Raw genomic sequence first — 21,520 nt, 5'->3', positions numbered from 1 at the left:
TATTTCGGTCGAAGATCGCAGATCGTACATCGCCTCGGAGCTCGAACAGTTTCAAACGGTTCGCGGTCGGGAGTGGAGAGCAAGCAGCAGCGCACGTCGCGATCCCCATAGAGATTTTTCAGATGAACTCCAGTGCTCGGATCCTCCAGCTGGTGCTGGTGCTGGTCCTCCAGCTGCTGGCCTGCCGCGCCGAGTTCTACAGCTCCACATCGGGCCTGGAGCAGCTGTTCCGCACGGAGATTGTGCTCCTGGACGAGCTTCAAAGCTACGTCGACGAAATCACTCAGCATGCAGAGGCTCTTCAGAGGTAAGCGCCAATTTAACTCCAGAACAAAATGGAGAAATTGGTCTCCAGTGTATCAATCTGGTTTCTGCGCTATCCTATGCCTATTAATTAAATTTATGCAAATGAGCTTCGATTCCCATTCGCAAAACAAATCAATTGGAATTCCGAGAGCCAATCAATCTGCCAGTCTGTCGATTGGCGAATATATTTTCCCATTGGAAGCCCCCATCCGGTTGAACAATCAACTTAAAATTTCCGCAACATCCGAATTCGAATATTGCCATAAATATTTTCCATATGCGTGGACTCGCCCACATTGATTATGAGTTAATTGCAAGCGATGGTGGGCTGTTCTCCGATTAAAATCAATATTTCAGGTGTGGGAGAGATTGTCTGGCAGATGGCAGAGGGCTACTGTGATAAAACTAGTATTGGAACCTTTCCATGTTCTTTTAATTACAATTACTTGTAGAACTTGGCATAGCCACTTGATCAACCGGTTGCCATAAAAGAGAATGTCGAATGGACTTTACGGACTTTACGGCCTTTAAGCTTTACGGTCCAAAGATTTGTCGTCTTCATATGCTTAAGATCGCCGATCGGTCATCTGTTTTATTCCCTAACCGATGCCATTTGCAGAGCTCCGCTCCGCTGAGGTGCAGTTTATTTTATGGCCTGCTAATTTCTTTTAGTTCCTGCATTGATTTATTCCCAGCGGTTATTAGACTTATTTATTGGCCATATAAAGCACAAATAGCGGCAAAACTTTCAATAGCATTTAGTAAATTTGCATTTGATTATCTTCGCCAATCGATTGCTACCAGAGGAGCGACACAAGTATCCACAGCCAGATAGATCTGAGGCTGGAATTGCCGAAAGCTATTTTTGTTGTTCGGCAATGAGTGTCATCGACTTTCAGAATATACAAAATATGGTGCAATCATCGCCTCGGACACATGCGAGTTTAGATACGAATATTCTATACTTTGTTTATCATGCGCACTCTCGGAACCGGATTGTCGGCGACTAGAAACCGTTAACAAATTGTAAAGTATACAATTTATAACGCCCTGACGCAACGCTCTTTCCAAAACAGGTCTCGTACATACATATATTTGTGTCTCTGTGCGATTCAATTGGATCCCTTGCTCCCTACAGAACAAAGTATCTTCTTCGATTGCTGGTCCCGGGGATAATCAACAGATTAATGACCAACAAGTGCTGCTAATTAATCAGGCACAAAACGAAAATAGTAAAGTGTTTGTTCCGCCTCTAAACTGGGAACTTGGCTATGGTGCGGTTCTTAATCTTAATGATTCCCAAACGAACCTCAATGCAGTCGACAGGCGTAGAAATAAATGCGATAATTATGCAAATCAGGTGGCCCGCTGATACCAAAAATTAATCAGAATTATGCAAAAGTAAAGAAAACAAAAAATATGGGATCTTAGGTGATGGTTTGTTCATACAAATGAATGTAAATGCCTTTGGCCATTTTGGGCGTGGGACAAGGGATTAGGACAAGTCTGATAAATGATGCCTCTACTTACTTCTGACCACAGCGAGATCGATGCCATACGAGTGGAGCACCTGAGCGCCATGGACAGCATTGGGAGCTACCTCAACAATCCGGTGAATGCCTTCCGGCTGATCAAGCGCCTGCACAGCGACTGGGAGACCTTCGAGAGCAGCGTGAAGGGAGACACGAGTCGCGCGGGTAAATGTCCCCAGATATCTTCTTCATGATCCGTGTCTGATGTGATTTGTACCTAAAGACTACCTCGAGGCCATGGCTGAGCTGAGGGAGAACCTAAGCTATCCTTCGCAGGACGATTTCGTGGGCTCTGCCATTGCCCTGACACGCCTCCAGCAGACTTATCAACTGGATGTGGCGGAGCTGGCAAGCGGAATGCTGAATGGAGTCAAATATGGGTGAGAACTGCCATGACTGCTGGTATAGAGAAATATCTATTGATCGGAGAACCTCTTGCAGCACTGCCATGTCCTGGCAGGACTGCTTCGTGCTGGGACAGCACCTGTACGCCTTGCGAGACTACAACCACACGGTGCCGTGGCTGCAGCAGTCGATGCAGCTGCTGGGAGAGCAAAGCTACGGAGAGGAGTCTGCCTCGCTGGACTTCATGGAGGCGGTGGTGGGGTATCATCAGCAGATGGGCGACCACGAGAACGCCCTCAACCTGGTCAACCACGTCCTTGCCATTGAGCCTGAGCAGCGCCGTCACCTCGAGGAGACCCGCACACAGCTGGAGGATCTCATCACGGATGGCGTGAAGCAGGGACTCCTCCACACCACTGCACGCAGGCCAGGGGACTACCACAGCTCCCGGGAATTCCGCATGTACGAGCAGGTGTGCCGCGGGGAGCTCGCTCCCTCCCCCGCTGCACAGAGACATCTTCGCTGCCGCCTGCAGACGAGTCGCTTCGGCTACGCCCCCTTCAAGCTGGAAGAACTGCACGCAGATCCCCCCGTGGTGCAGCTGCACGACATGGTCAGCCAGCGGGAGTCCCTGTTTCTCCAGAACGCGGCCCGACCCCGCATCCAGCGATCCACGGTGTACAACCAAGCGAGTTCCGGCGCCACCGCAGCCGCCTTCCGCACCAGCCAGGGTGCCACCTTCAACTACTCCCGGTACAGGACCACCCAGCGCCTCAGCCAACACGTGGCAGATCTCTCCGGCCTGGACATGGACTATGCCGAGAACCTGCAGATCGCCAACTACGGCATCGGGGGCCACTACGAGCCGCACTGGGACAGCTTTCCCGAGCATCACGTGTACCCCGAGGACGATCGCCATGGCAATCGCCTGGCCACGGCCATCTACTACGTGAGTTCATGATTTCCCGAGTCCTTAAGCCAAGTCTACAGATGATCAATCGCTTACAGCTCTCCGACGTGGAGGCTGGCGGAGGAACTGCCTTTCCCTTCTTGCCACTGCTGGTGACTCCAGAGCGAGGCAGCCTGCTCTTCTGGTACAATCTGCATCCGTCTGGGGACCAGGACTACCGCACGAAGCATGCCGCCTGTCCCGTCCTTCAGGGCAGCAAGTGGAGTACGTTTATACCCTCAACAGGGTTACAGTTCAAAACAGATTTAATTGATTTCTCTCTCTATCTCCCTCTCTCTGCAGTTGCCAATGTGTGGATTCGCGAGCGGAATCAGGATCGTGTGCGGCCCTGCGATCTTCAGCGGAACCATCTAATCTCGTTGCAGTTTAAAAACTTTGACTGAAAACTACTCAAGCTACTCATTAAAATAGGATATTAGTTTATTAAGATTCCCGATATGCCGCGGACTTGAAGCTATCGGAAGTGAGGTTGCATGGCCTGCGGAACTCCTGATGGCCCGAGTGCATCCAAATGTTTCCAACTGCGGAGAGAGAAAAGGTGATAAAAGCTGGATATAGCACTACTCGATAAAATTGGTTTGTAGTGTAATATGTGTTAATCAGAAACAATGAAATGTGTACATACTGCGCTTGGAGCCCACAATCACTGGGCAGCCGGCATGGTAGGTGCGCGGATCCACGTCCAGTGAGCGATGCAGATTGTGCCACATGACCAGGGCACCCTTGATGGGTGGCAGAAAGACATTCAGCTTGGTGAAGACCGTGTAGCCGCCCTGCTCCACATCAGAGAGCTGCAATACAAGGAGCGAATACTGAATCAAGATACAAAATGCATGAGGATGCCCCCACCTACATAGAACATGCTGGTGGAGATGCGATCTCCTTGGAAATCAGTCGGTAGGTTGACCTCAAAGTAGTCCGGGTGGGGCTCGTACTGTCCGCCCACGCCGTAGTTGGCCACCTGCATGGGCTCGGCGCCGGCCATGTCGAATCCGGAGATGTATGCCACCAGGCGAGCGATGGATTTCATTATGGGACTCGCGTAGTCGAGCCACGTCTGCTGGCTGACTCGAAGGTCAAGGACGGTTCGCGTGCCGCCGGCTCCAGCCACCCCGGAGCGTGTCATTTGCAGCTTGTCCGCCTCCACGAAGACGGAATCGATTTGATCGAGGGTCAGCATTCCGTGATACACGTTGATGTCGGGCTCCAGATGCACCTGCTCCACCTGGAGGGGAGCGAGCGTAAAGTACGCGTGTCTCTTGCCATCGAGGAAGCATCGTAGTGGACTTCCGTCTCCCTTCTCGGGCAATGTTTTGCCCTGACAAAGCCTCGTGTAGTTGGCGAACCATGAGGGATCTCGCTTCTGCTGGTCAATCCGTGACCCTTCCCTGTGGTCCAAATAATTTCGTATGTGCTGTGCGGGATGGGTGGGTTCGGCCTGCAGCACCTTCTCTAGAAGTCTGCCAGCTCGCTTGGGATTTCCCAGCTCAAAGTTTGCCAAGGCCGCATATTCCCTGATGTCAGCCATGAACTGGGAATTATCGTCTTCATCCGTCTCTGGATTGCTCCGGAGAAGGTTGAACGCCACTTGGAGCCACTCCAGAGAGCGCTGATTTTCTCCTAAATCGAAGAGTTGTACCCCAATCTCGTAGCACTCTCGCCAATCCATTGCGGAGTCGTAGAAGTAGCCGTTGATGATGCCATCCGCCAGGTCCGAAGCGGTGAAATTGTAGACCCTCTGTAGTCGAGCCACGCCCTTGACGGCACCCTGGAGCTCCGACAGATCGGGAAAGCCCACTTCTTTGGACAGGTTATCGACCACCTGGCGATAGTCTGCGATGTAGAGGAACATGCTCTTAAGGGAGTCACCTATAGCCTCTTATGATTAATCACCTTCTCTTGGTTTGTTTTCCACCAACGGAGCGTGCAAGGCATCCCAATCGTAGACCAGTCGCTTAATCAGCCTGAAGGCGTGCAGTGGATGCCCCAGATAGTCATCGAGATTTGTCAGATCCATGGCCATGTCATGTTCCTGCTTCAGCTGCTCTACAAATCTGCCAAAAGACATCAATCCCCAGCTCCGAGTGACGCCAATTTGTATTGAATTACTTGCGGAATAAATTGATCTGTTGCTGCTGGGCCTTCAGATAGGAACGCGTGGCATTCAGCAGCTCCAACTCCAGTTGGCCCAGGTCCTGCATGCTGTCCACAGACGAGTAGAACTCTGCACGGGCTCGAATAGTGAGCAGAGACAGGACCAGCCACAGAGACAGGTAGCACCAAACACGATGTGACATTGTGAAATGAGGGAAGCGACTGAGACTGAATGGAGCTGATGGATATTTCTTGAGCCCGACCATCTATCTGTGGCCCAGCAGAATGATATTCCATTTAGAAACTGTCACGTATCCAGAATAAAATGCTCGGCAAACAAATGCCAGCCACAGACACAAGTGCGGCTAAGTAAACAATTCGCTCACAGCTCTCTCTGTCTCTCTCCCTCTCTCTTTTTCTCCGGCATTTCCCCACAGAAAGAGCCAGGTGAAGATGGGCATTTGAATACCCTGCCATCGTAGGGTGCAAGAAAGGGTACTCCCTTCATTCGTGCTTTGATTCCCCATCCCATCCACATGTACTTCATAATTCTGTCCACCCCAAAATGGCAAAACATGCAGCTCACAGCTCTCGCTTGTTTTTGCCTGCCGCATGGATGCACTTTTCACTTGGCAAATCGAATTTGCCGTCGCGTCGCTGTCGCAGAGTATACAACGCGGTCCTCGTAAGCCGATTTGTATGCATGGACACACAGATGCAGATGCAGATGCACACCCATGCGCCCATACACCCCGGCACATACGAACACATACGTATGGACGTATGTATGTACATATCATCTGTCAACAGCTGATGGAACCGAAGCAAAGCTCCTCTTACCGCACTGCACTTGATGGATGAGCCCTGGGGGCAGATGGATAGTCAGTGGGCGTGTGGACACCGCCACTAATGGAGCATTAGCGTGAGGAGGAGAGCACTCGAAGAGAGGGTTTCAAGGGGTTGCGGTTCTGTTATGGTTTCGTATTCGATTTATTGCAATTTGTTCTACTATTTAAACTAGGAAATATACAAAAGTAGATAAATTCAATAGGTTTCTATGATATAGCTATGGACAGTCCATGCAGTCCGTAAGTGAGTACAGAATAGAAGAGACGCCGCTGCAGCTGCTGCTGCCTCCCAGCTGGATGCTGTATGTACAATAGGAATTCGATGGCCAGCCTGCAAGGGCGTGGGAGAGGGAGAGGGATGAGATTCAGAGGGTCCTCTCCGCACTTAAGATTCGTTGCATTCTATTAACTAGAGCCCAAACTAGATGGCAAAGTCGCCACTGTCCTCGTTCAAGGCACAGGGCCGTCGGAACTCCTGCCCACGCTCGTGTATCCACTTGTTGGAAACTATTCACAAAAAAAAGAGCAAAGCATGTTGAGAAAATTCTTCAAGAAAAATGTACTTGTTATTGGCATGGATAACCCACCCCATTTGGTGCCCGTTAGGACGGGACAGGCGGCGTGCTGTGTCCTTTTGTCGCCCTCGCCATCCCGATGCAGATTCATCCAGAAGGCAGCTGTGCCCCTCTTGGGCCACAAGGCAGTTCGAAGTGTGGTGAACACGGTGGCTCCCCCCTGCTCCACATCGCTCATCTGCAAGGAATCGGAATAAGAATAGGAAATATAGGAAATATAGGATATAGGAGGCTAAAGAAGAACCAAAGAACCAGCAAAACTCACGTAGAAGAGGACAGTGGCAATGCGATTGCCCAGATTAAGGCCCTCAAAGGCGCGCTTCTCCTCTCTCTGCAAGGATTCGAAACAGAATTAATGAGACAGGGAAGGGAGTTAAAGGGGCTTGTACTCACCCTGGCAAAGTCAAAGTGCGGCGCGTAATGGCCACCGATTCCGTAGTTGACAACCTGCAGCTCCTCGGCCGACTCCATGTCCAGGCCGGTCATGTCCGCGGTGCGCTGCACCACCTTCGCGATCACGCTATCCTCATCGGTCTTCAGCCAGGCCGACTTGCTGATCCGATAGTTGGCCGTCTCCAGGGCCCCGGTGACCGAGTTCTGGACGGTGGCGCGACGGAAGCGCGGACGGGCCATGCGCTTGATCAGATCCATCTCACTGTCGTACATGGCGTCGTGGTAGATCACGATGTAGGGATCCTTGTGGGCCTCCTCCAGCTTTAGGGGTCCCAGCCGCAGGAAGGGCACATTGTTGGTGACGTAGCGGCAGCGCAGCGATCGCATGTACGTCGGCGAAGGCTTCAGCTCCCCGCGGCAGAGCATCTCGTAGGACTTGCGCTCCTTCACGCCGAGCTCGCCGGTATCGCTCCTGGCCACGGGCTGTAGAGGCAAACCATTAAAGTCTGTCATCCCACTCGGGAGCTGCTCGCAATTTGCTTACCAGATCGGAGACGGGCATTTCGTCGGTGCCATCGTCGCCCTTCATCTTCTTCATCTCCTTCTGGTGGGCGATCTCCTTCTCGTAGAAGCGCTTGTTGCCATTAGCCCGCTCGTGGTTCGGCAGCAGCTGCAGCAGCTCATTGGTCATCACCAGAGCACTCTCCACGTTGCCTGCAGGGGAAAGTATGTTTCAAAAGTTAATTCCATCCACAAATTGACTGCCCGAAAGTATGCTGCACGCTGGCTCTACTTTCTGGTGCATTTTCCAGTTGGAAAGTTTCTTTCCCCTCCCCTTACGACATGCAAACTTGAATTGGATTGTTTCTGTGTTGCTCGAAAAGTTGCTTAGTTATTCATTTGCGATGCTGTTCATGGCCCCTTTCTCTCTTTCTTTCTCTTTCCCTAATAAGTTTGCCCGACACTTGAGGCCGCACTCTACTCTGAGGAGCAGAGCAGGAGGCTCCAACCTCAACCTCAACCAAAACTCTGAGACCTTGTCAGAGGCAGAAATTTAAATTTCCATCTCCCTTGCGCACACATGTGCACTGCTATCCTCCTGGGAAGGGGGTTGGCAGGAGGGGTGACAGAAAGCCTGTCACTTGCCTCAGGGGCGGACACATTTGAACGTGCGTGTGTGTGTGTGTGTGTTTTTTTATGCTTGCCGTCCTTCCTCAACACAATATGGCGGCACTTCCGCTACGCCCTGGACCCGCCCATAAATTGTGTGCCACGGCAAGTGGCACGCAGAGCTGGTACGTATGTAGATAGATATGCGTGTGTCTGGCAACTCTTTGATGAACGGATAGGGGCACAATTCATGGCAATCCTTGGGTAATAAGACGTTCATAAACCACCAGAGGATGAGGCTGAGGATGGGCGGTGGACGTGCCTGGGGTAAGGCTCTGACTGCGTGGCCAGGGGGCTGCTCTTAGCCACAACATTGTCGCAACGACTGCCGATGGCCAACAGTTTTTCGCACTTAATGCCTGGCTCTTCGTGCATCTCGAGTCACCTGGCAGACTGTGAAGTCTGGCATAAGTGCAATTTCCTGCAGCCAAATGGACCTCAACAGTGCCATGCAAACGAGTCGGGACAACAGGGAGAGTAAACTGCCGGATGCTTACCCTCCTTGTAGGTGGAGAATGCCAAGTACTCCAGCACATCGGCACGGGTAAAGGTCTGGGTCTGGTTGAGGGGCTCCTCCAGCATGCGGGACATCGCCTCGTTCATCCAGAGCACCGTGTGGTGGTAGTCGTTGTTCACGTACGACTGACGCCCCAGCTCGAAGCAGTCGTCCGAGGACATTTCCGTGCTGCAGTACGGTAAAGGATGGTCATTCTGGTTCTACACGTGGCTCTCTCTCTCGTTCCCCCCACTTACCTGTACTGAATCCCGTTGAGCTTGCCGCGTGCCACACTGGATGTGTCCAGCTGGTAAGTGTCCTGCAGTCGCAGCAAAGCCACCGCCGCCCCATTGAGGTCTTCGTCCGAGGGGAACTTCAGCACGTTCCGATACTGCGTCAGATTCTGCAGGAAGTCTAGAGGGGGGGAAGATAGATGTCATTGATGTCATAGGCATGGACAGACCTCACCAGCCCCCACTCACCAGTGCCCACGTCGTGCTCCATTAGGTTCTCCACCTGCCGCCAGTCCGTGGTCAGCCGCTTGGTCAGAAGGTAGGCATTGATCGGGTTCGAGACGTAGGCGGTTATGTCGCTGGCCGCGTCCGCGTGCTCCCGCTGGTACTCGTCCATTTTACTGGAGATTAAATCAAAGAAAGTTTCCATAAAGTTCACTAAGTGTTTTTCTCTTGAGTTAGAAAATCGTATTAGAACAGAGGAAGAAGTTTTCCCAGCCATCAAGGGAAGGATTGAGAGCTTAACTGATGCGAGCATGCCATAAGTTTGGAATCGAAAGAACCCTCAAAAAAGTGGTATTGAAAGTGCCTTTATTTTGATAGTTCTTATCGTTAGTTTCCATTAGCCTAAGGGTGAGGTGAACAATAATTTAGGAGAGTGTTTAAACAGTTTAGATTAAAAACAAACTATCATCTAGTCGTAAGGTAAGGTAAGTACAACCCACATGGTATTTACAGTCTCTTTTGGGAATAAACTCTCTATGAATAATACTAGTTTTGGTCTTTTAGCCGTTCCGTGTGCCGCGTGCTCGAAGGAAGGGGGAATCTATAATTTATTTCGGGGAACTTATGGTACTTTCTACTCGTAGTGCGACGATCCTTAGACCACGTTGACTCGGTTGTCTGGTGGGGGACGGTAGCACCAGAGGCTGCCCATGACGCCCAAGCCGATGAAGAACATGGTGAAGGTGGAGAGGCCCAGGATGACGCCCGTGGTGACGTCGTGGAGCGGCAGGCCGGGGAATGGGTCCAGCACGAGGATCACCAGCAGGCCGCAGCTCTTGAACAGACAGAACACGGTGACCAGAATGTAGCCGGAGGTGTAGCTCCGGTTCGGCAGCCACTCGCAGTGACGCGATCGGAATCCGAGGAATCCCAGGCCCACGCCGCAGAAGGAGGCCACCAAACCGAATTGCAGATAGAAGGATTTGCCAAACTGTAGGAGGAAAGAACAGGTTATCGAGGGATTCTTCGAGGGCTCAAGCATTGCTTGACTGTCGACTTACGTGGGCTATCATGTAGATGATGAGGCCGGCGTTCATGGTGCTGCCCAGGACGAGCATCAGTGAGACGACGGCCAGAGTGATGGTGGCGTTGGCCAGCTTCTGGGGGTAGGAGTTGTTGTTCTGAGGCTTGCCCTGGATGCTGCTCATGTCCTGCTCCTGGTCACGCTCCTGCTCCTGCACCCGCGGACTGATCACGGCCATGGAGCGGTCTGCCAGTGTGGCAGGAGCTGCCTTCACCGTCTCGTAGTGGAGTCTCTGCGGTGAGAGTCGGTTCTGGCGGAGCGGCAGTGTGGGAGGAGGCGGAGCAGCGACCTGGCTGAGGATCTGCTGGCTCTGGTAGATCTGCAGGCGACGCTCCAGCTGCAGCTGCTCGTGGTGGGCGGCGTTGCGGGGCGTGGAGTGGGCCAGTCGCGGCGGTGGCTGCATCTTCCGGGGCGTGATGAGTAGCTCGTGGAGTGCCCGAGTGGCGGCCGCTGCGTTCCTCTGCTGTGGCGTCGAGGTCCTTGCGGCATACTGCTGACTTAGCTCCGAGGTGCTGAGGCAGGTCTCCTGCTGCTGCTGCTGCTGCAGCTGCATCAACGAGGACTCCTCCTCGGCCAGCTCCTCCTCCTCCGCGTCCGTGGGTATCATCGCGTACCGATGGGCGCGACCGTTGTGCATCTGAATGATCTCCTGGTTCTCGTCCACCAGCTCCTCGTCCTCGGCCGTGGGCACCATCTGGTACCGTTGGTTGCTGTTCTTGTCCACGATGAGGAACGTCTTGCTGCCAAAGTCGCTGCTGAATGCATGTTTGATCTTCGTCTGTCCCTGCTGGCCCTGCAGTCCCTGTTGCCCTTGGCTGGCGATGGGCTTCGGAGGCAGAGCGTTCAGCATGGGCGGCAGGCTGGCGAACTGCGTCTCCTGGTGCGGCTCCTCGTGGAAGGAGTGGGGCTCCTCGTCCGACTGCAGTCCGTACCTAGATCCATAGCGATCGAGGTTGTCCTGAGACCTTGCCAGTCGCTGGGCCGCCTGTCCGGGCACTATGGCGTATCGGCTAGCTCTGCTCGCGTTCAGCTCCTCCAGGGGCACCAGGGCATATCGACCACTTGAAGACTGTGGCTGCTGCTGCTGCTGCTGTTGCTGCTGGTGGTGGTGGTTCTGTTGCAGCTGCTTCTGCTGCTGGTAGTTCTGTGTCTGCTGCTGTTTCCGCGTCACCGAGCGCGTGGACATGCTACGCTGCATGCGCAGGGGACCCTCGCGGGGATCGCGACTCGGCGAGGGCGCGACATGGGCCGGCCGAGGGACGGCGCCGAAGTTCAGCTGCAGACTGCGGTTGTAGATGGACTCCACGCGACTGTTGCCGTTGCCGTTGCCGTTGCTGCTGGGCACCGGATAGAACTCGCTGTTCTGGCAGAAGGCCGGGTTTGTGTAGTTGTGCTGCGACATGATCTGGAGTGGAGTCTTCCAGGGGGTGCGTTTCACTTCACTTATTCTCTGTACACTTTCTAGGGTTCACTTTCTTAAGGCAAGATCCGTCTCTTGCTATTTCCGATCCGCTCGCGACGACAACTGCGACTCGACTGAACCTAGAACTGTGGAAATGTCGGCTCCTCGACTTCCTGCGCAGTCGCGCAGTCGCGCAGTCGAGTGGATCGTGCCTGCCCGCGTACCTTCCCGTACCCCCCACTCAGCCATTTATCCATTTATACATAATATACATATAAAAGAGCTCTCTGCCGAGACACCCGTACAATGGCTGTGGCTGTGTGTTCCGTTTGGCGCGTTCCATTAAGCCAGAAACCGAAAACAGAAACATCTGCTCCTGCCTTTTGCTCTTGCCTTTGCCTTTGCCTTTGCTCCCTCTTCGGCGAGGGTTGAAACGAATCGAAAGGCAGGAGCAGCAGCCGGCATACCATGGGCTGCGTTCTCTTTATCAGCACTACTCGTACGTATAATTCTTATTTACCAACTCATAACCCACGACGAGTATTCTCCCCCCTCGAATTTAGTGTCGTGCTCTTTCTGTGAAAACCTCCCCAGCGAACGGTCGCGTATGGCCCACCCTTGGCAGCGACCGTTACATTTCAGTGGCAGAGCAGAGCAGAGCAGAGTAGATCCCATATCTCCCAGTCCATTTATCCTGTATATCCTTATGCATATTGCATGCACATGCCCATATCCTGACAGTGGCCCCATATCTATATGCATAAGCATGGACATATCCTGGCAGGGCAGAGCAGAGCTCCCGCAGATTTTTCTTTGTGCTGTGCTGGGAAATGTAATTGAGTTTCCGCCATCCGTGGACACAGGCGCTGGCCAAAATCAAATCAAAATTGCAATGGATGAGGCGGTGGCCAGTCAGTGGGCGATGGGGCAGCTGTCAAAGGGATTAGCCGGGTGGGCGGACACTGGCACTGGCACTGGCGCTGGCGCTGGACAGCTGTCCCGCCGGGGAGATGTCAGTTGGAAAATTTAAAGCGGCATTAAAACTTCAACTCCTGCCAGCAGACGGACGGCACGCGCCACAAGCCACTGACAGAGAACTGTGTCTCACAGATACATGGCCATAGAGAGAAAAAGATGATGATGATGGGAAGAAGCTGAGCCGCAGAGACAGAGAGAGAGAGAGAGAGAGAGCGACAAAGAGGGACTTCAACTGCAGGGCAATGACAGCGCACAAGGATACAGGCACACAGATACAGCTACAGCTACAGATACAAAGGCAGCAGCGGCAGGCGAACAGCTGTCAGCTGTTGTGAGGATCTCCTGCCTTGTCCTTTGTTGTGACAAAGCCGAGGAGCGACAGGAACAGGAACATCCAGATAGATCCTGCCTGTTCCTCTGCCTCCGACAGTGCCTCTGCTTCGGTCTGGATATGGCATTATTTGATTAGGGGAGTTGCCTCACCGCATCCTGCACCTCTCTGCTCTCTGCTCACTGCTCTGCGCTCCCCCATTTGCTTCCGCTGCCACATACAAACACGCAGCTACATTTGTACATAAGAATAAGCGTGGGGAAAAGGAAAAAGATGTTTATCTTGTAGATGTATCTACATATGTATAATCATGAGTGGCGGGCGCCGCTGCAGATATCTACCATGCTTGGGTGTATCTCTATCTGCGGGCGACGTGCAACAGCTGCCGCAGCACGCACGTGGCAAAAGCAATTACCAGAATGCACCAGAAGACTACCTGAGATCCCATTCTATTGCCAGCCCCCATCCCACTCCCTCATTACAAGATATATGAGATATTTGCCTCATCCTCATTTGCATGAGGAATGGAACTCATGGGCAATGGCAAAGACACAGTCAGAGACGTATTTATGCGAATTTTAATACTGATTAAGCGAAGGCCATTAATCTGTATCTGTATCTGTGTCTGCGACTCACGCAAAGCATAAATACTCACTTTTTGAGGAAGCTCAGCTTGTCCTCCTGTACGCGGATGTAGCCCTCCAGGTTGGTTATCAGCACGGATTCAGTCTCAAGCAGCTCCTCCATCTCCGCCAGGGCCGTGTACAGCTCCCCATTCACGGCCACGCCCACCAGCAGCAGGCAGAGCCCGCCCAACACTTGCCAGTCCACAGACATCTTTGGATCTGAAAGTAAAAGCAGACTCAAAGATTGAGTGAAAGTTAAAGTTAGCTAAACCAGAAAAAAGACCCCCAAAAATGTATGTGGAATTAGTGTCTGCGTCTCCAGCCATGTGTAAGGCAACCCCTAGTCGCAGTCCAGGAACCTTCTCACAAATGGGAAAGCGAACACCAAAGCGAAGCTCACTGAACTCGAAAGCGGCTTTCATATTGATTAATATCACTTTCAGACCAACTCATAGAACACCAGAACAGAACAGAACAGAACATAAGAGTGTTTTAGCAGAGCAAATATCGGGTCGGGGGAACTGGGACTGGGACTGCGACGGGGTTTGGTTTGGGGACAATTTATTTTAATGAGCGTTTTTTAATTTGCGCTGCCATCCAGTGGATTGTTTTATGGCGATTGCTTCACTGCTGTCACAACGCGCTGACTACATACAATAAAACGGGTAGAAGATACATTTATTCTCGGGGATGTGTGGACGTGAAGCTGCACTGGAGAATACTGTGCTCAGTGACTATCTCTCATGGACAACTTTAAAAGTAAAAGAACTTAAAGTTAAAGGTTAAAGGTACTAAAATTTACTTCCATCTCAAATCTACTTCGGATTATACCTTTAATTTTAATAGAATATTACCCTAATCATTGTGGAATGGATACCTCAGTAAATGTACCTCAAGCAGTCACCTGGGCGAGGGAGGAGAGCTACCCGTCCCTGTCCCTGCCTCTGTCTCTGCCATTCAAGTTCCGTTTTCGGGTGTGGGGTGCATGGATTGCGGCTTGGTTAACTTGCCAATAAATTTAAATTGATATTAATTAGCAGCTCGCTGTTAATTCGCATCTTTAAGATAAACGCGCTGCGTTGATGTTTTTGGGGAATTCGATTTGCATATTGAAGCGGCTCCTCTGTGACTGCGACTGCGGTGGGTCCCAGCCTGTGGCTTTGGTTGTTTGCTGGGGCCAAAGGACCGTCCCTTCCCTTACCTTTGCCCGCACCATCTTTTCTCACAGAAAAGTGACTTGGTGATGAATTATTAATCAGAATTAATTAATTTGTTGGCTCACACTCGAAAAGGTAATTGCTCACATTAATCAAGAAGTGCGGAGTGGGGAGTGCGGAGTACGATCCCACTACGACTCGGGGCACTCTCTACAATAGAGTCCGATACGATCTGTTATTAATATGCGGCTCCTCAGCGGATTCTGCAGAAGTTATGGCCGCTCTAAGCGGCTGCGATTTATGTCGTCTAACACTTGTTAAGCGGACACAGGCTGTCAGCAAATATTAAGTAATCTTTCGCTCGGTCTAACGAGCGGATCGTAGCAAACCGGTTCGGATCAGAGATCTATTCCAATTTCCATTTCTAGTTGGAGTCCGTCCCAGTCCGATGTTCGATCATAATGAGAGCGGCAAAGTTTTACGACTCGGACATTAAATTCTAGTTAATTTGATTTCATTTGTCTGTTGATTTTGGGTCGTCTCCAGATCAGAGATACTCATAGAAGCAGGCCCTGCATCTAGGCGGAGCGGATCGGACCGAAAGATTAATTGGGGTTCAAGGAACTCCGTTAAATATGCAAATGTATCCCACAGATACGCGTCGCTGGTGCAACAGAACAGAACAGAACAGAAAACTTTCATTGTGGATGGACATATAACGGAGCTCCCACTCTCCCCATCTCTGCCTCTCGCTGCCTGCCCCTCTCCGGACCACACGTTACACAATCAAAGTTATTGAAATGCAAATATCTATTTCATCCGGAGTTCTGGTTGTGGGACGGGTTCCCCCATCCGCCATCCGCCACCATGACATCTGTAGCGTGTGCCAATGAGCAATGTCTTCTCTTAGCGGGTTCACTGAACTGCCCCACCGAGCGCCGATCAGCCGTCACTGTATGCCTCTCATGCCACCAGGGACGAAATATGGTATTTAGCAGTTTTGAATGCAGAGAATGCCCGAAGTGTTTGCTTTTTCTGAGTTGCATAATGAAGGGTTTGCAAGAAGAAAGGATGGGAAAGCGATCAAAGTACTAATGTACGATCAGTACTGATACCTGAACGAATTTTATGGAGTTTTAATTTAAATTAAGCAATTTCAGAAGATGATCTATGAGCCAATAGAGGCACTTATCATATTTTACCTGTTATTACCATTATTATTTACCATATATTTATAGATACTTTTAAACATATTCAGAAGCACCTGCCACCTAGTCTGGCCCAACCCTCGATAGGAGCCGGCTTTCGACATTCGATTGTGAGCACATTTCTGGTCAATCAAATTAATGTTCGCATAAAACTGAAACTGAAACGGGCTTTGTCCAAACAGAATTCAAACGACAGTTGAATGAAATGGACAATCACAATCACAGATCAAACAGAACAGGATTCGGTGCACAGTATTCAATATTCCCATTCAATATGCGAAATTATCAATATTAAACACAAATAAATTTCGCTAGTGAAAATGTCAGCCGGCTCTAATTACCATAGATACTGGGCTGTGGTTGTGGCTGTGTCTGTGGCTGCGGGGGCTGTCATCCAGAAATGTCAGAGGATGCACATGAAGAGTCGAAATTGTATTTGATTTCATTTAATTTCATTTTACTAATTGGTAGAAAATTACAAAGTGCAACTGGTCGGAAAAAGTGCGGAAATTGATGAATTTACCTTTGGGAAATGGGAAATTCAAGTATAAGTGACAATAATTCGGTTTGTAACCGTAATTATTAACAACATTCGATGCAATGCAATACCGATGGCCAAACCCAAATTGGCTGCATCCAGAGATATTTATTTGCTTAAAATAAACGAACCACTCCGTGTCGAAGATGAATATTGTTATAGGAGAATAATGTATGTCTCTCAGAGAATTCCTTGGCTCTCACCATCTTTGTAATCAATTTTCAATCACGCCTCATCATATACAACACCCTCCACCCTCTTTTGTACACAGTTTTCTGCAGTGCGAAGTCAATTGGGGATTGGGGCATAATGCAATGGACTTTCATCATCGGACTGCACTTTTCACAATGCCCACGCCCATTTTTCACAGTCCGCCCACGAAGCATACGCAATCGGAGCCTCAAAAAAAGCAGCCTCATCAATTTTGAATTTCTGGCTCTTGGCTTGCGTGTTGCAGTTTTCTGGCTCGCTTCTGCCGCTGCTGCCGGGTTTCTGACTGGCCTGGCCAATGCGTCAGCTTTTTGCAACACAAAAACAATTTTGATTACTTGCGGTAGACTCTTCTGTTTCTTTTCCCTCTTCTTTCTTTTATTTTGTTGCACTGCACTTTTCCACAGAAGGAAACGTAAGTAAATGAATTTTCAGCTTTTTGTTCCACAATTTTGTTATCGTGCGGCAATTAAGTTATGAAATATTTTGTGCAAATCGCTGACTAAGCTCGACCCACTGACTGACTGAATAGATGACTGAGGGATGGATGGATGGATGGGTGGAGCGATGGGTTGCTTGGTTTGCTGAAAAAGCAAGTATGTGCACACATATGTATGTACATATAATCGTACGGTAGATACAGATATTCAGATACGTTTGTGGTAGGTGCCAACGAACGAACACTATCCAGCCCAGTCAGCAACAATTGCAACGACTATGACACGGCGACAAGACACTCAGTAAGCCCTTCCTGCACTGAGCGAAACAAAAGTGGGATCTACAATCGAGTTCTTTTCATATGTACATACGTATGTATACTTATGCATGGATGTACATACATGTGTATACATAAATACATACATACATATGTATGTGTTTTAGTGGCAATCTCCAAACATGATTCCAGCTATAGTACTTCCCCTTTCTCCTCCTGTCACCTTGCAATAACAACAACAAAAAACAGTGTCCTTGCTCCACAGTAAGCCACAGTAAAAAAAAGTGTCAACCGCTGACCTGAATCGGGTGCATTGTATGAGATGGGATCCATCCCATCCCTTGCTGGGTGTGGGTGGATGGGAACATTTGTCCACTTCTGGGAGCATCCACTGTGCATGTCACAATGGTCCCCTGCTTATCGTAAAAAGCATATTTCCCTGCTTCCTATGCTGTCGTCACCACCACCGCCGCCGCCGCCGCTTTGCCTTCCTCCCACTCAAATGAAACTGTCGACAGGCGGCGGAAATTCTATAAAAATGCAACGGGACAATTTGAACAGCCCGACAATATTATTCAGGTGCAAATGTCACAGGACACTGGGATGTTCGAGCTCGGATTGCTTTGGCAAGGCCAACTGGCAGGCAGGCAGGTGCCTCTGCCCATCCTTAAACCATCCATGCGTCTGGTTCGCCTCGCTTGGCCCACACAATGTCGTCCATCAATTTTATGACCAGTAGAGGTAGCTGCTGAGATGGCCGGGGCCATAGTCATAACTCAAAGGCAGCAGCAGCAGCAGCAGCAGCACAAACAGCAGAAACGGCAGAAACAGCAACCAGTAGCCAGCAACATTTATGAGCCACCAAAAAAGACACAAAACTATGCATCCGCATCCAATTGGGAGCTGGGCCCAGACACTGCCACCCTGGCTCTGTGAGAGAGTTGTGGAGACTCCGCTGGCTCTGGGCTGCTGGCTGTTAATGTGGCACGAAGTCGCCAAACTGCTCCCCCCTTTAGTGTCTGTCTGGTAAATGTCAGACCCCCGGACTGACCTTAGCCATGCTTCCATTGCTCCTCTGATTCGCTTCTCTGGCTGTTGTGACATTTGCCCATTCGGAATTCGCTTTGGGTACGGCTTCCTCTGACTCCGACTCCCCACAACTCGATTTGGCCAATTTGCCTGATCGAATGCATAATTAAAATCGAATTGACGGCAGAGCTCAGTCTTCAGCTTCGCTGGCCTCTTCTCCACTGTAATTTGATGCAGAGTCGAGTTTTCTTTTAATTCAGTGACTTAATGGGCTCGTTAGACGCGCCTCGTCTCTTCGATAAACACATCACATTATCGTAATTATCAAACACCACTCTTGGATCTGCCCTAACATGAGTGAATGTCGCTGCGCCAAAACAGAAGGTTGGATCCTTAGACATAGCGCTGATCTGAATGGATATTAAGGCTCTGTCAGTGGTGCCCTATCCCCACCTAACTGACTAATTGTGTGCATATTATGCAAACAATTTTGTTAAGTGTAATTCGCTTAGCCTTGCCACATGTTGCCAACACTGTGTGAGGTCAGAGCACATCCCCTCCAGAATCCGACCGCCGACAGTCAGTCAGTCACCCAAGGGTAATGTGATTTGTCAGCTGCAGGCAAAAGTTACACTTCTACGAAGTACGAGTGCGTCCATCTATCCATAGAGATAACAGAGAGCAGAGTGTAGGAGAAACTTTTCAATTCCATAAGCGTTAATTTGATTGCGCTGAACTTTTATGGAAGAGAGACCCAAACGCAAACCCAAACCCGCCGCCCCTTTGGGTGGGGAAAGTGGCATCCCATTCACATTAAAGATTCAGATGGGGCGGCAGGAAGCATGGAAGCAAGGATCCGGGGAGAGCGAGAGCTTTTCAAGTGCATTCAACGAGTTTTGCTAATTAGCGATGAATGACAAATGTGGGGGACCCAATCCAAATCCCAGTCCCCTGCCTCTCCGGACCCCCATGCCAGATGCCAGACAGATGCCGTCATGGAGTGGAGCGTGTGCACACATAAATATTACAATTCACCTTGAAATGTGAGCATAAATGAAAATGGCAGCGCAAACCGGTCCAAAGTGTTCATAAAAACGGCAGATATGAAGATGAGCCCGAGAGGGAGTCGTGGAAAGTGGAAGAGGGCAAGGCACTTGGCCAGACAACAGAGAAGTGGGCCAGTGGGAGCTGGAGCCCCATTCGATAAGTAGTCAACACTTTCATTGCAATCCCCTTCCCCCAAAAATGTACCTACACATCTGCACTTGCACCGGGAGTGACTTTCGCTTTCAAATCATCTTCAGATATGGACTGGGACTGGCACTGGAACTGGAACTGGGTGGAGATGGTCCCAAGATCTACCTCTGTTTGCGGAATTTGCAACATGTGTAACCGGTTAACGGACGACTCTCATTGCTCGACTAATTAGCAAACAAATGTTGGTCAAGTGGCGATCCGATCCGATCCGACGAACGAGCGTAATGTTATTTGCGAAACTCATTAATTAAAACAAATCGCAAGTTAATTGAAGCTATAGGAGCCGCTCTGAGAATCGGCAGTCAACATTCGATAAGGGGTAGAAATTATTCAATATCTTATAGAATATTTATGTTAATATTTTGAATGCGCAGGGTTGTGTCCTGACTAAGCGGAGACACAGGACACACAGGGAAAGGATATTCGGGATGGTTGGCAAGGCATGCGCATTGAACCAGTTCCAGGTTCCTTGCAGTTCCTGTACCTGTGCTAGTTCCCCAACTGAATCCGAATTCCTTTCAGTAACGAGGGCTGATTTCTTTTGCCTTTCCAGCAAAACAGAGAGAGAGAGAGAGTGAGAGAGTGTAAGAGGATAGGAAAAGAAAACCAAAACAAACGCCAACAATTGACTACGTGACCAACGCAGCTTCCCCCTCGTATTCCCCCGATTCCATGCCTTTTTATAAACACACGCACACAGAAACAAACATATAGAATCCTATTCCTACACAGACATTTTAGAGTCCAGATATATGTACATATGTATGTATAGCCGCTTATCGCCAGCGAAGGCAGATGAGCGGAGGAGCATGTGCGAGGGGACGAGGAGAGAGCGGTCAAGCTGACAATTGAATGCCTTCCATGTGGTGACAAAAAGTGCATACACGCACAAATACATACAGCTACATACATATATGTAAATAGCATATGTGTATAACTGTATGTACATGCACGCTCCCTAGTTAAGTGATGAAAAATCACATTCCATATTCCAAATAGAACACATTTCTCTTTAATCAAAATCTAATTCAATTTTGCTGCCCCAGATTCCGTGTGGCATATCAGCTCCAAGACGATCCCTCCCAACAATTTTGTTATCACTGCAAGGCGGAAGCGGGACAAGACACGTCAGCCACAGCGTCTATTTCTATTCTTAATTTTGGGCAATGTATCTGATGTACATATGGTGGACGGTGAATGAACGGCGCACGTTCAGACTCACCCAAATTCGGTTTCCTCTGGACTTGTTGCTGTTGTTCTTTCTTCTGCGCCTTCAAGGACAGACACCTGACTGGATGTGGTTCTGCGGTCCACTTGTGCACTCTTCACCTTCACGCTGACCCTTACACCGCTGCCGATTTGGATAGGGAACACCACGATTGCATATCTCTCAGATACCTTGTCACGTTAGCTCGCCTCGACCACGCACTCACTTAAACTACACAAAATAAATGCACCCGGACCACACACAGGCACACACAGTCCCTCTCGTCGAATCTTCCAGATACTTTCCGGTCGCTAATGGTTTTAATTTCTTTCTTGTTTAGTTTCTTAAGAATGCATTTTTTTATATTTTACTGCGCGCCGACTTCTTTGTCGGTTTATTCGGTGGATAGTGGGTGGAAAACAGTGTGACCAGTGGGTGATGTTTCAGGAGTTGAAGTTCTAGGGAGACATACACACGCGACTGGAGCGGTTTTCTTTAAGTTATAGTATCAACAATACACAGCCAATGCAACTGTTTAACAGATTTCAATTGTTGCTAGCGCGGCCCGACGATGAAGTTTGAAGCTGTGGT

General features: G+C 50.0%; 4 protein-coding genes across 4 annotated transcripts; 1 reads left to right on the top strand and 3 right to left on the bottom strand.

Annotated features, from left to right (window-relative positions):
• The first annotated feature begins 52 nt into the window (after window positions 1–52).
• LOC117897940 (prolyl 4-hydroxylase subunit alpha-1) lies at window positions 53–3,572 on the top strand. The gene is made up of 6 exons (XM_034807032.1): window positions 53–307; window positions 1,849–2,003; window positions 2,062–2,218; window positions 2,280–3,132; window positions 3,192–3,357; window positions 3,436–3,572. Exons 1-6 carry the CDS (start codon window positions 123–125, stop codon window positions 3,534–3,536), a joined length of 1,617 nt encoding a protein of 538 aa, XP_034662923.1. The 5' UTR covers window positions 53–122; the 3' UTR covers window positions 3,537–3,572.
• A 2-nt stretch (window positions 3,573–3,574) lies between these two features.
• Window positions 3,575–5,507, bottom strand: LOC117897939 (prolyl 4-hydroxylase subunit alpha-1). The gene is made up of 5 exons (XM_034807030.1): window positions 5,263–5,507; window positions 5,047–5,207; window positions 4,007–4,986; window positions 3,779–3,944; window positions 3,575–3,674 (listed from the first exon to the last, which is right to left on the bottom strand). The coding sequence occupies exons 1-5, from the start codon at window positions 5,448–5,450 to the stop codon at window positions 3,577–3,579; spliced, it is 1,593 nt and encodes a 530-aa protein (XP_034662921.1). The 5' UTR covers window positions 5,451–5,507; the 3' UTR covers window positions 3,575–3,576.
• A 700-nt stretch (window positions 5,508–6,207) lies between these two features.
• On the bottom strand, window positions 6,208–21,504 carry LOC117896976 (prolyl 4-hydroxylase subunit alpha-1-like). Its single transcript, XM_034805531.1, has 10 exons — window positions 20,945–21,504; window positions 13,638–13,827; window positions 9,212–9,363; window positions 8,987–9,143; window positions 8,731–8,918; window positions 7,608–7,777; window positions 7,064–7,546; window positions 6,936–7,001; window positions 6,683–6,848; window positions 6,208–6,602 (listed from the first exon to the last, which is right to left on the bottom strand). The coding sequence occupies exons 2-10, from the start codon at window positions 13,817–13,819 to the stop codon at window positions 6,517–6,519; spliced, it is 1,650 nt and encodes a 549-aa protein (XP_034661422.1). The 5' UTR covers window positions 13,820–13,827; window positions 20,945–21,504; the 3' UTR covers window positions 6,208–6,516.
• Window positions 9,537–11,968, bottom strand: LOC117896975 (putative mediator of RNA polymerase II transcription subunit 26). The gene is made up of 2 exons (XM_034805529.1): window positions 10,249–11,968; window positions 9,537–10,178 (listed from the first exon to the last, which is right to left on the bottom strand). The coding sequence occupies exons 1-2, from the start codon at window positions 11,671–11,673 to the stop codon at window positions 9,843–9,845; spliced, it is 1,761 nt and encodes a 586-aa protein (XP_034661420.1). The 5' UTR covers window positions 11,674–11,968; the 3' UTR covers window positions 9,537–9,842.
• Window positions 21,505–21,520: the final 16 nt, after the last annotated feature.

This window comes from Drosophila subobscura, chromosome O (assembly GCF_008121235.1).
Source record: "Drosophila subobscura isolate 14011-0131.10 chromosome O, UCBerk_Dsub_1.0, whole genome shotgun sequence".
In the NCBI taxonomy this organism is placed as follows: domain Eukaryota; kingdom Metazoa; phylum Arthropoda; class Insecta; order Diptera; family Drosophilidae; genus Drosophila; species Drosophila subobscura.
Note: the sequence above shows the minus strand (reverse complement) of the source record. Positions and strands in the feature narration are given on the sequence as shown.

What these genes read in the sequence shown, in the direction of transcription:
- LOC117897940 (XM_034807032.1), top strand. Translation starts at nt 123, where the DNA reads ATGAACTCCAGTGCTCGGATCCTCCAGCTGGTGCTGGTGCTGGTCCTC. An exon ending in TGGCCACGGCCATCTACTAC is followed by an intron (nt 3,133 to 3,191) that starts GTGAGTTCATGA and finishes AATCGCTTACAG; the next exon opens with CTCTCCGACGTGGAGGCTGG. An exon ending in CCTTCAGGGCAGCAAGTGGA is followed by an intron (nt 3,358 to 3,435) that starts GTACGTTTATAC and finishes CTCTCTCTGCAG; the next exon opens with TTGCCAATGTGTGGATTCGC.
- LOC117897939 (XM_034807030.1), bottom strand. Translation starts at nt 5,450, where the DNA reads ATGTCACATCGTGTTTGGTGCTACCTGTCTCTGTGGCTGGTCCTGTCT. An exon ending in CAGATCAATTTATTCCGCAA is followed by an intron (nt 5,208 to 5,262) that starts GTAATTCAATAC and finishes GTCTTTTGGCAG; the next exon opens with ATTTGTAGAGCAGCTGAAGC. An exon ending in GATTGTGGGCTCCAAGCGCA is followed by an intron (nt 3,675 to 3,778) that starts GTATGTACACAT and finishes CTCTCTCCGCAG; the next exon opens with TTGGAAACATTTGGATGCAC.
- LOC117896975 (XM_034805529.1), bottom strand. Translation starts at nt 11,673, where the DNA reads ATGTCGCAGCACAACTACACAAACCCGGCCTTCTGCCAGAACAGCGAG. An exon ending in TCATCTACATGATAGCCCAC is followed by an intron (nt 10,179 to 10,248) that starts GTAAGTCGACAG and finishes TTCCTCCTACAG; the next exon opens with TTTGGCAAATCCTTCTATCT.
- LOC117896976 (XM_034805531.1), bottom strand. Translation starts at nt 13,819, where the DNA reads ATGTCTGTGGACTGGCAAGTGTTGGGCGGGCTCTGCCTGCTGCTGGTG. An exon ending in ATTCTCCACCTACAAGGAGG is followed by an intron (nt 7,778 to 8,730) that starts GTAAGCATCCGG and finishes TTTCCCCTGCAG; the next exon opens with GCAACGTGGAGAGTGCTCTG. An exon ending in CCTAACGGGCACCAAATGGG is followed by an intron (nt 6,603 to 6,682) that starts GTGGGTTATCCA and finishes TTTTGTGAATAG; the next exon opens with TTTCCAACAAGTGGATACAC.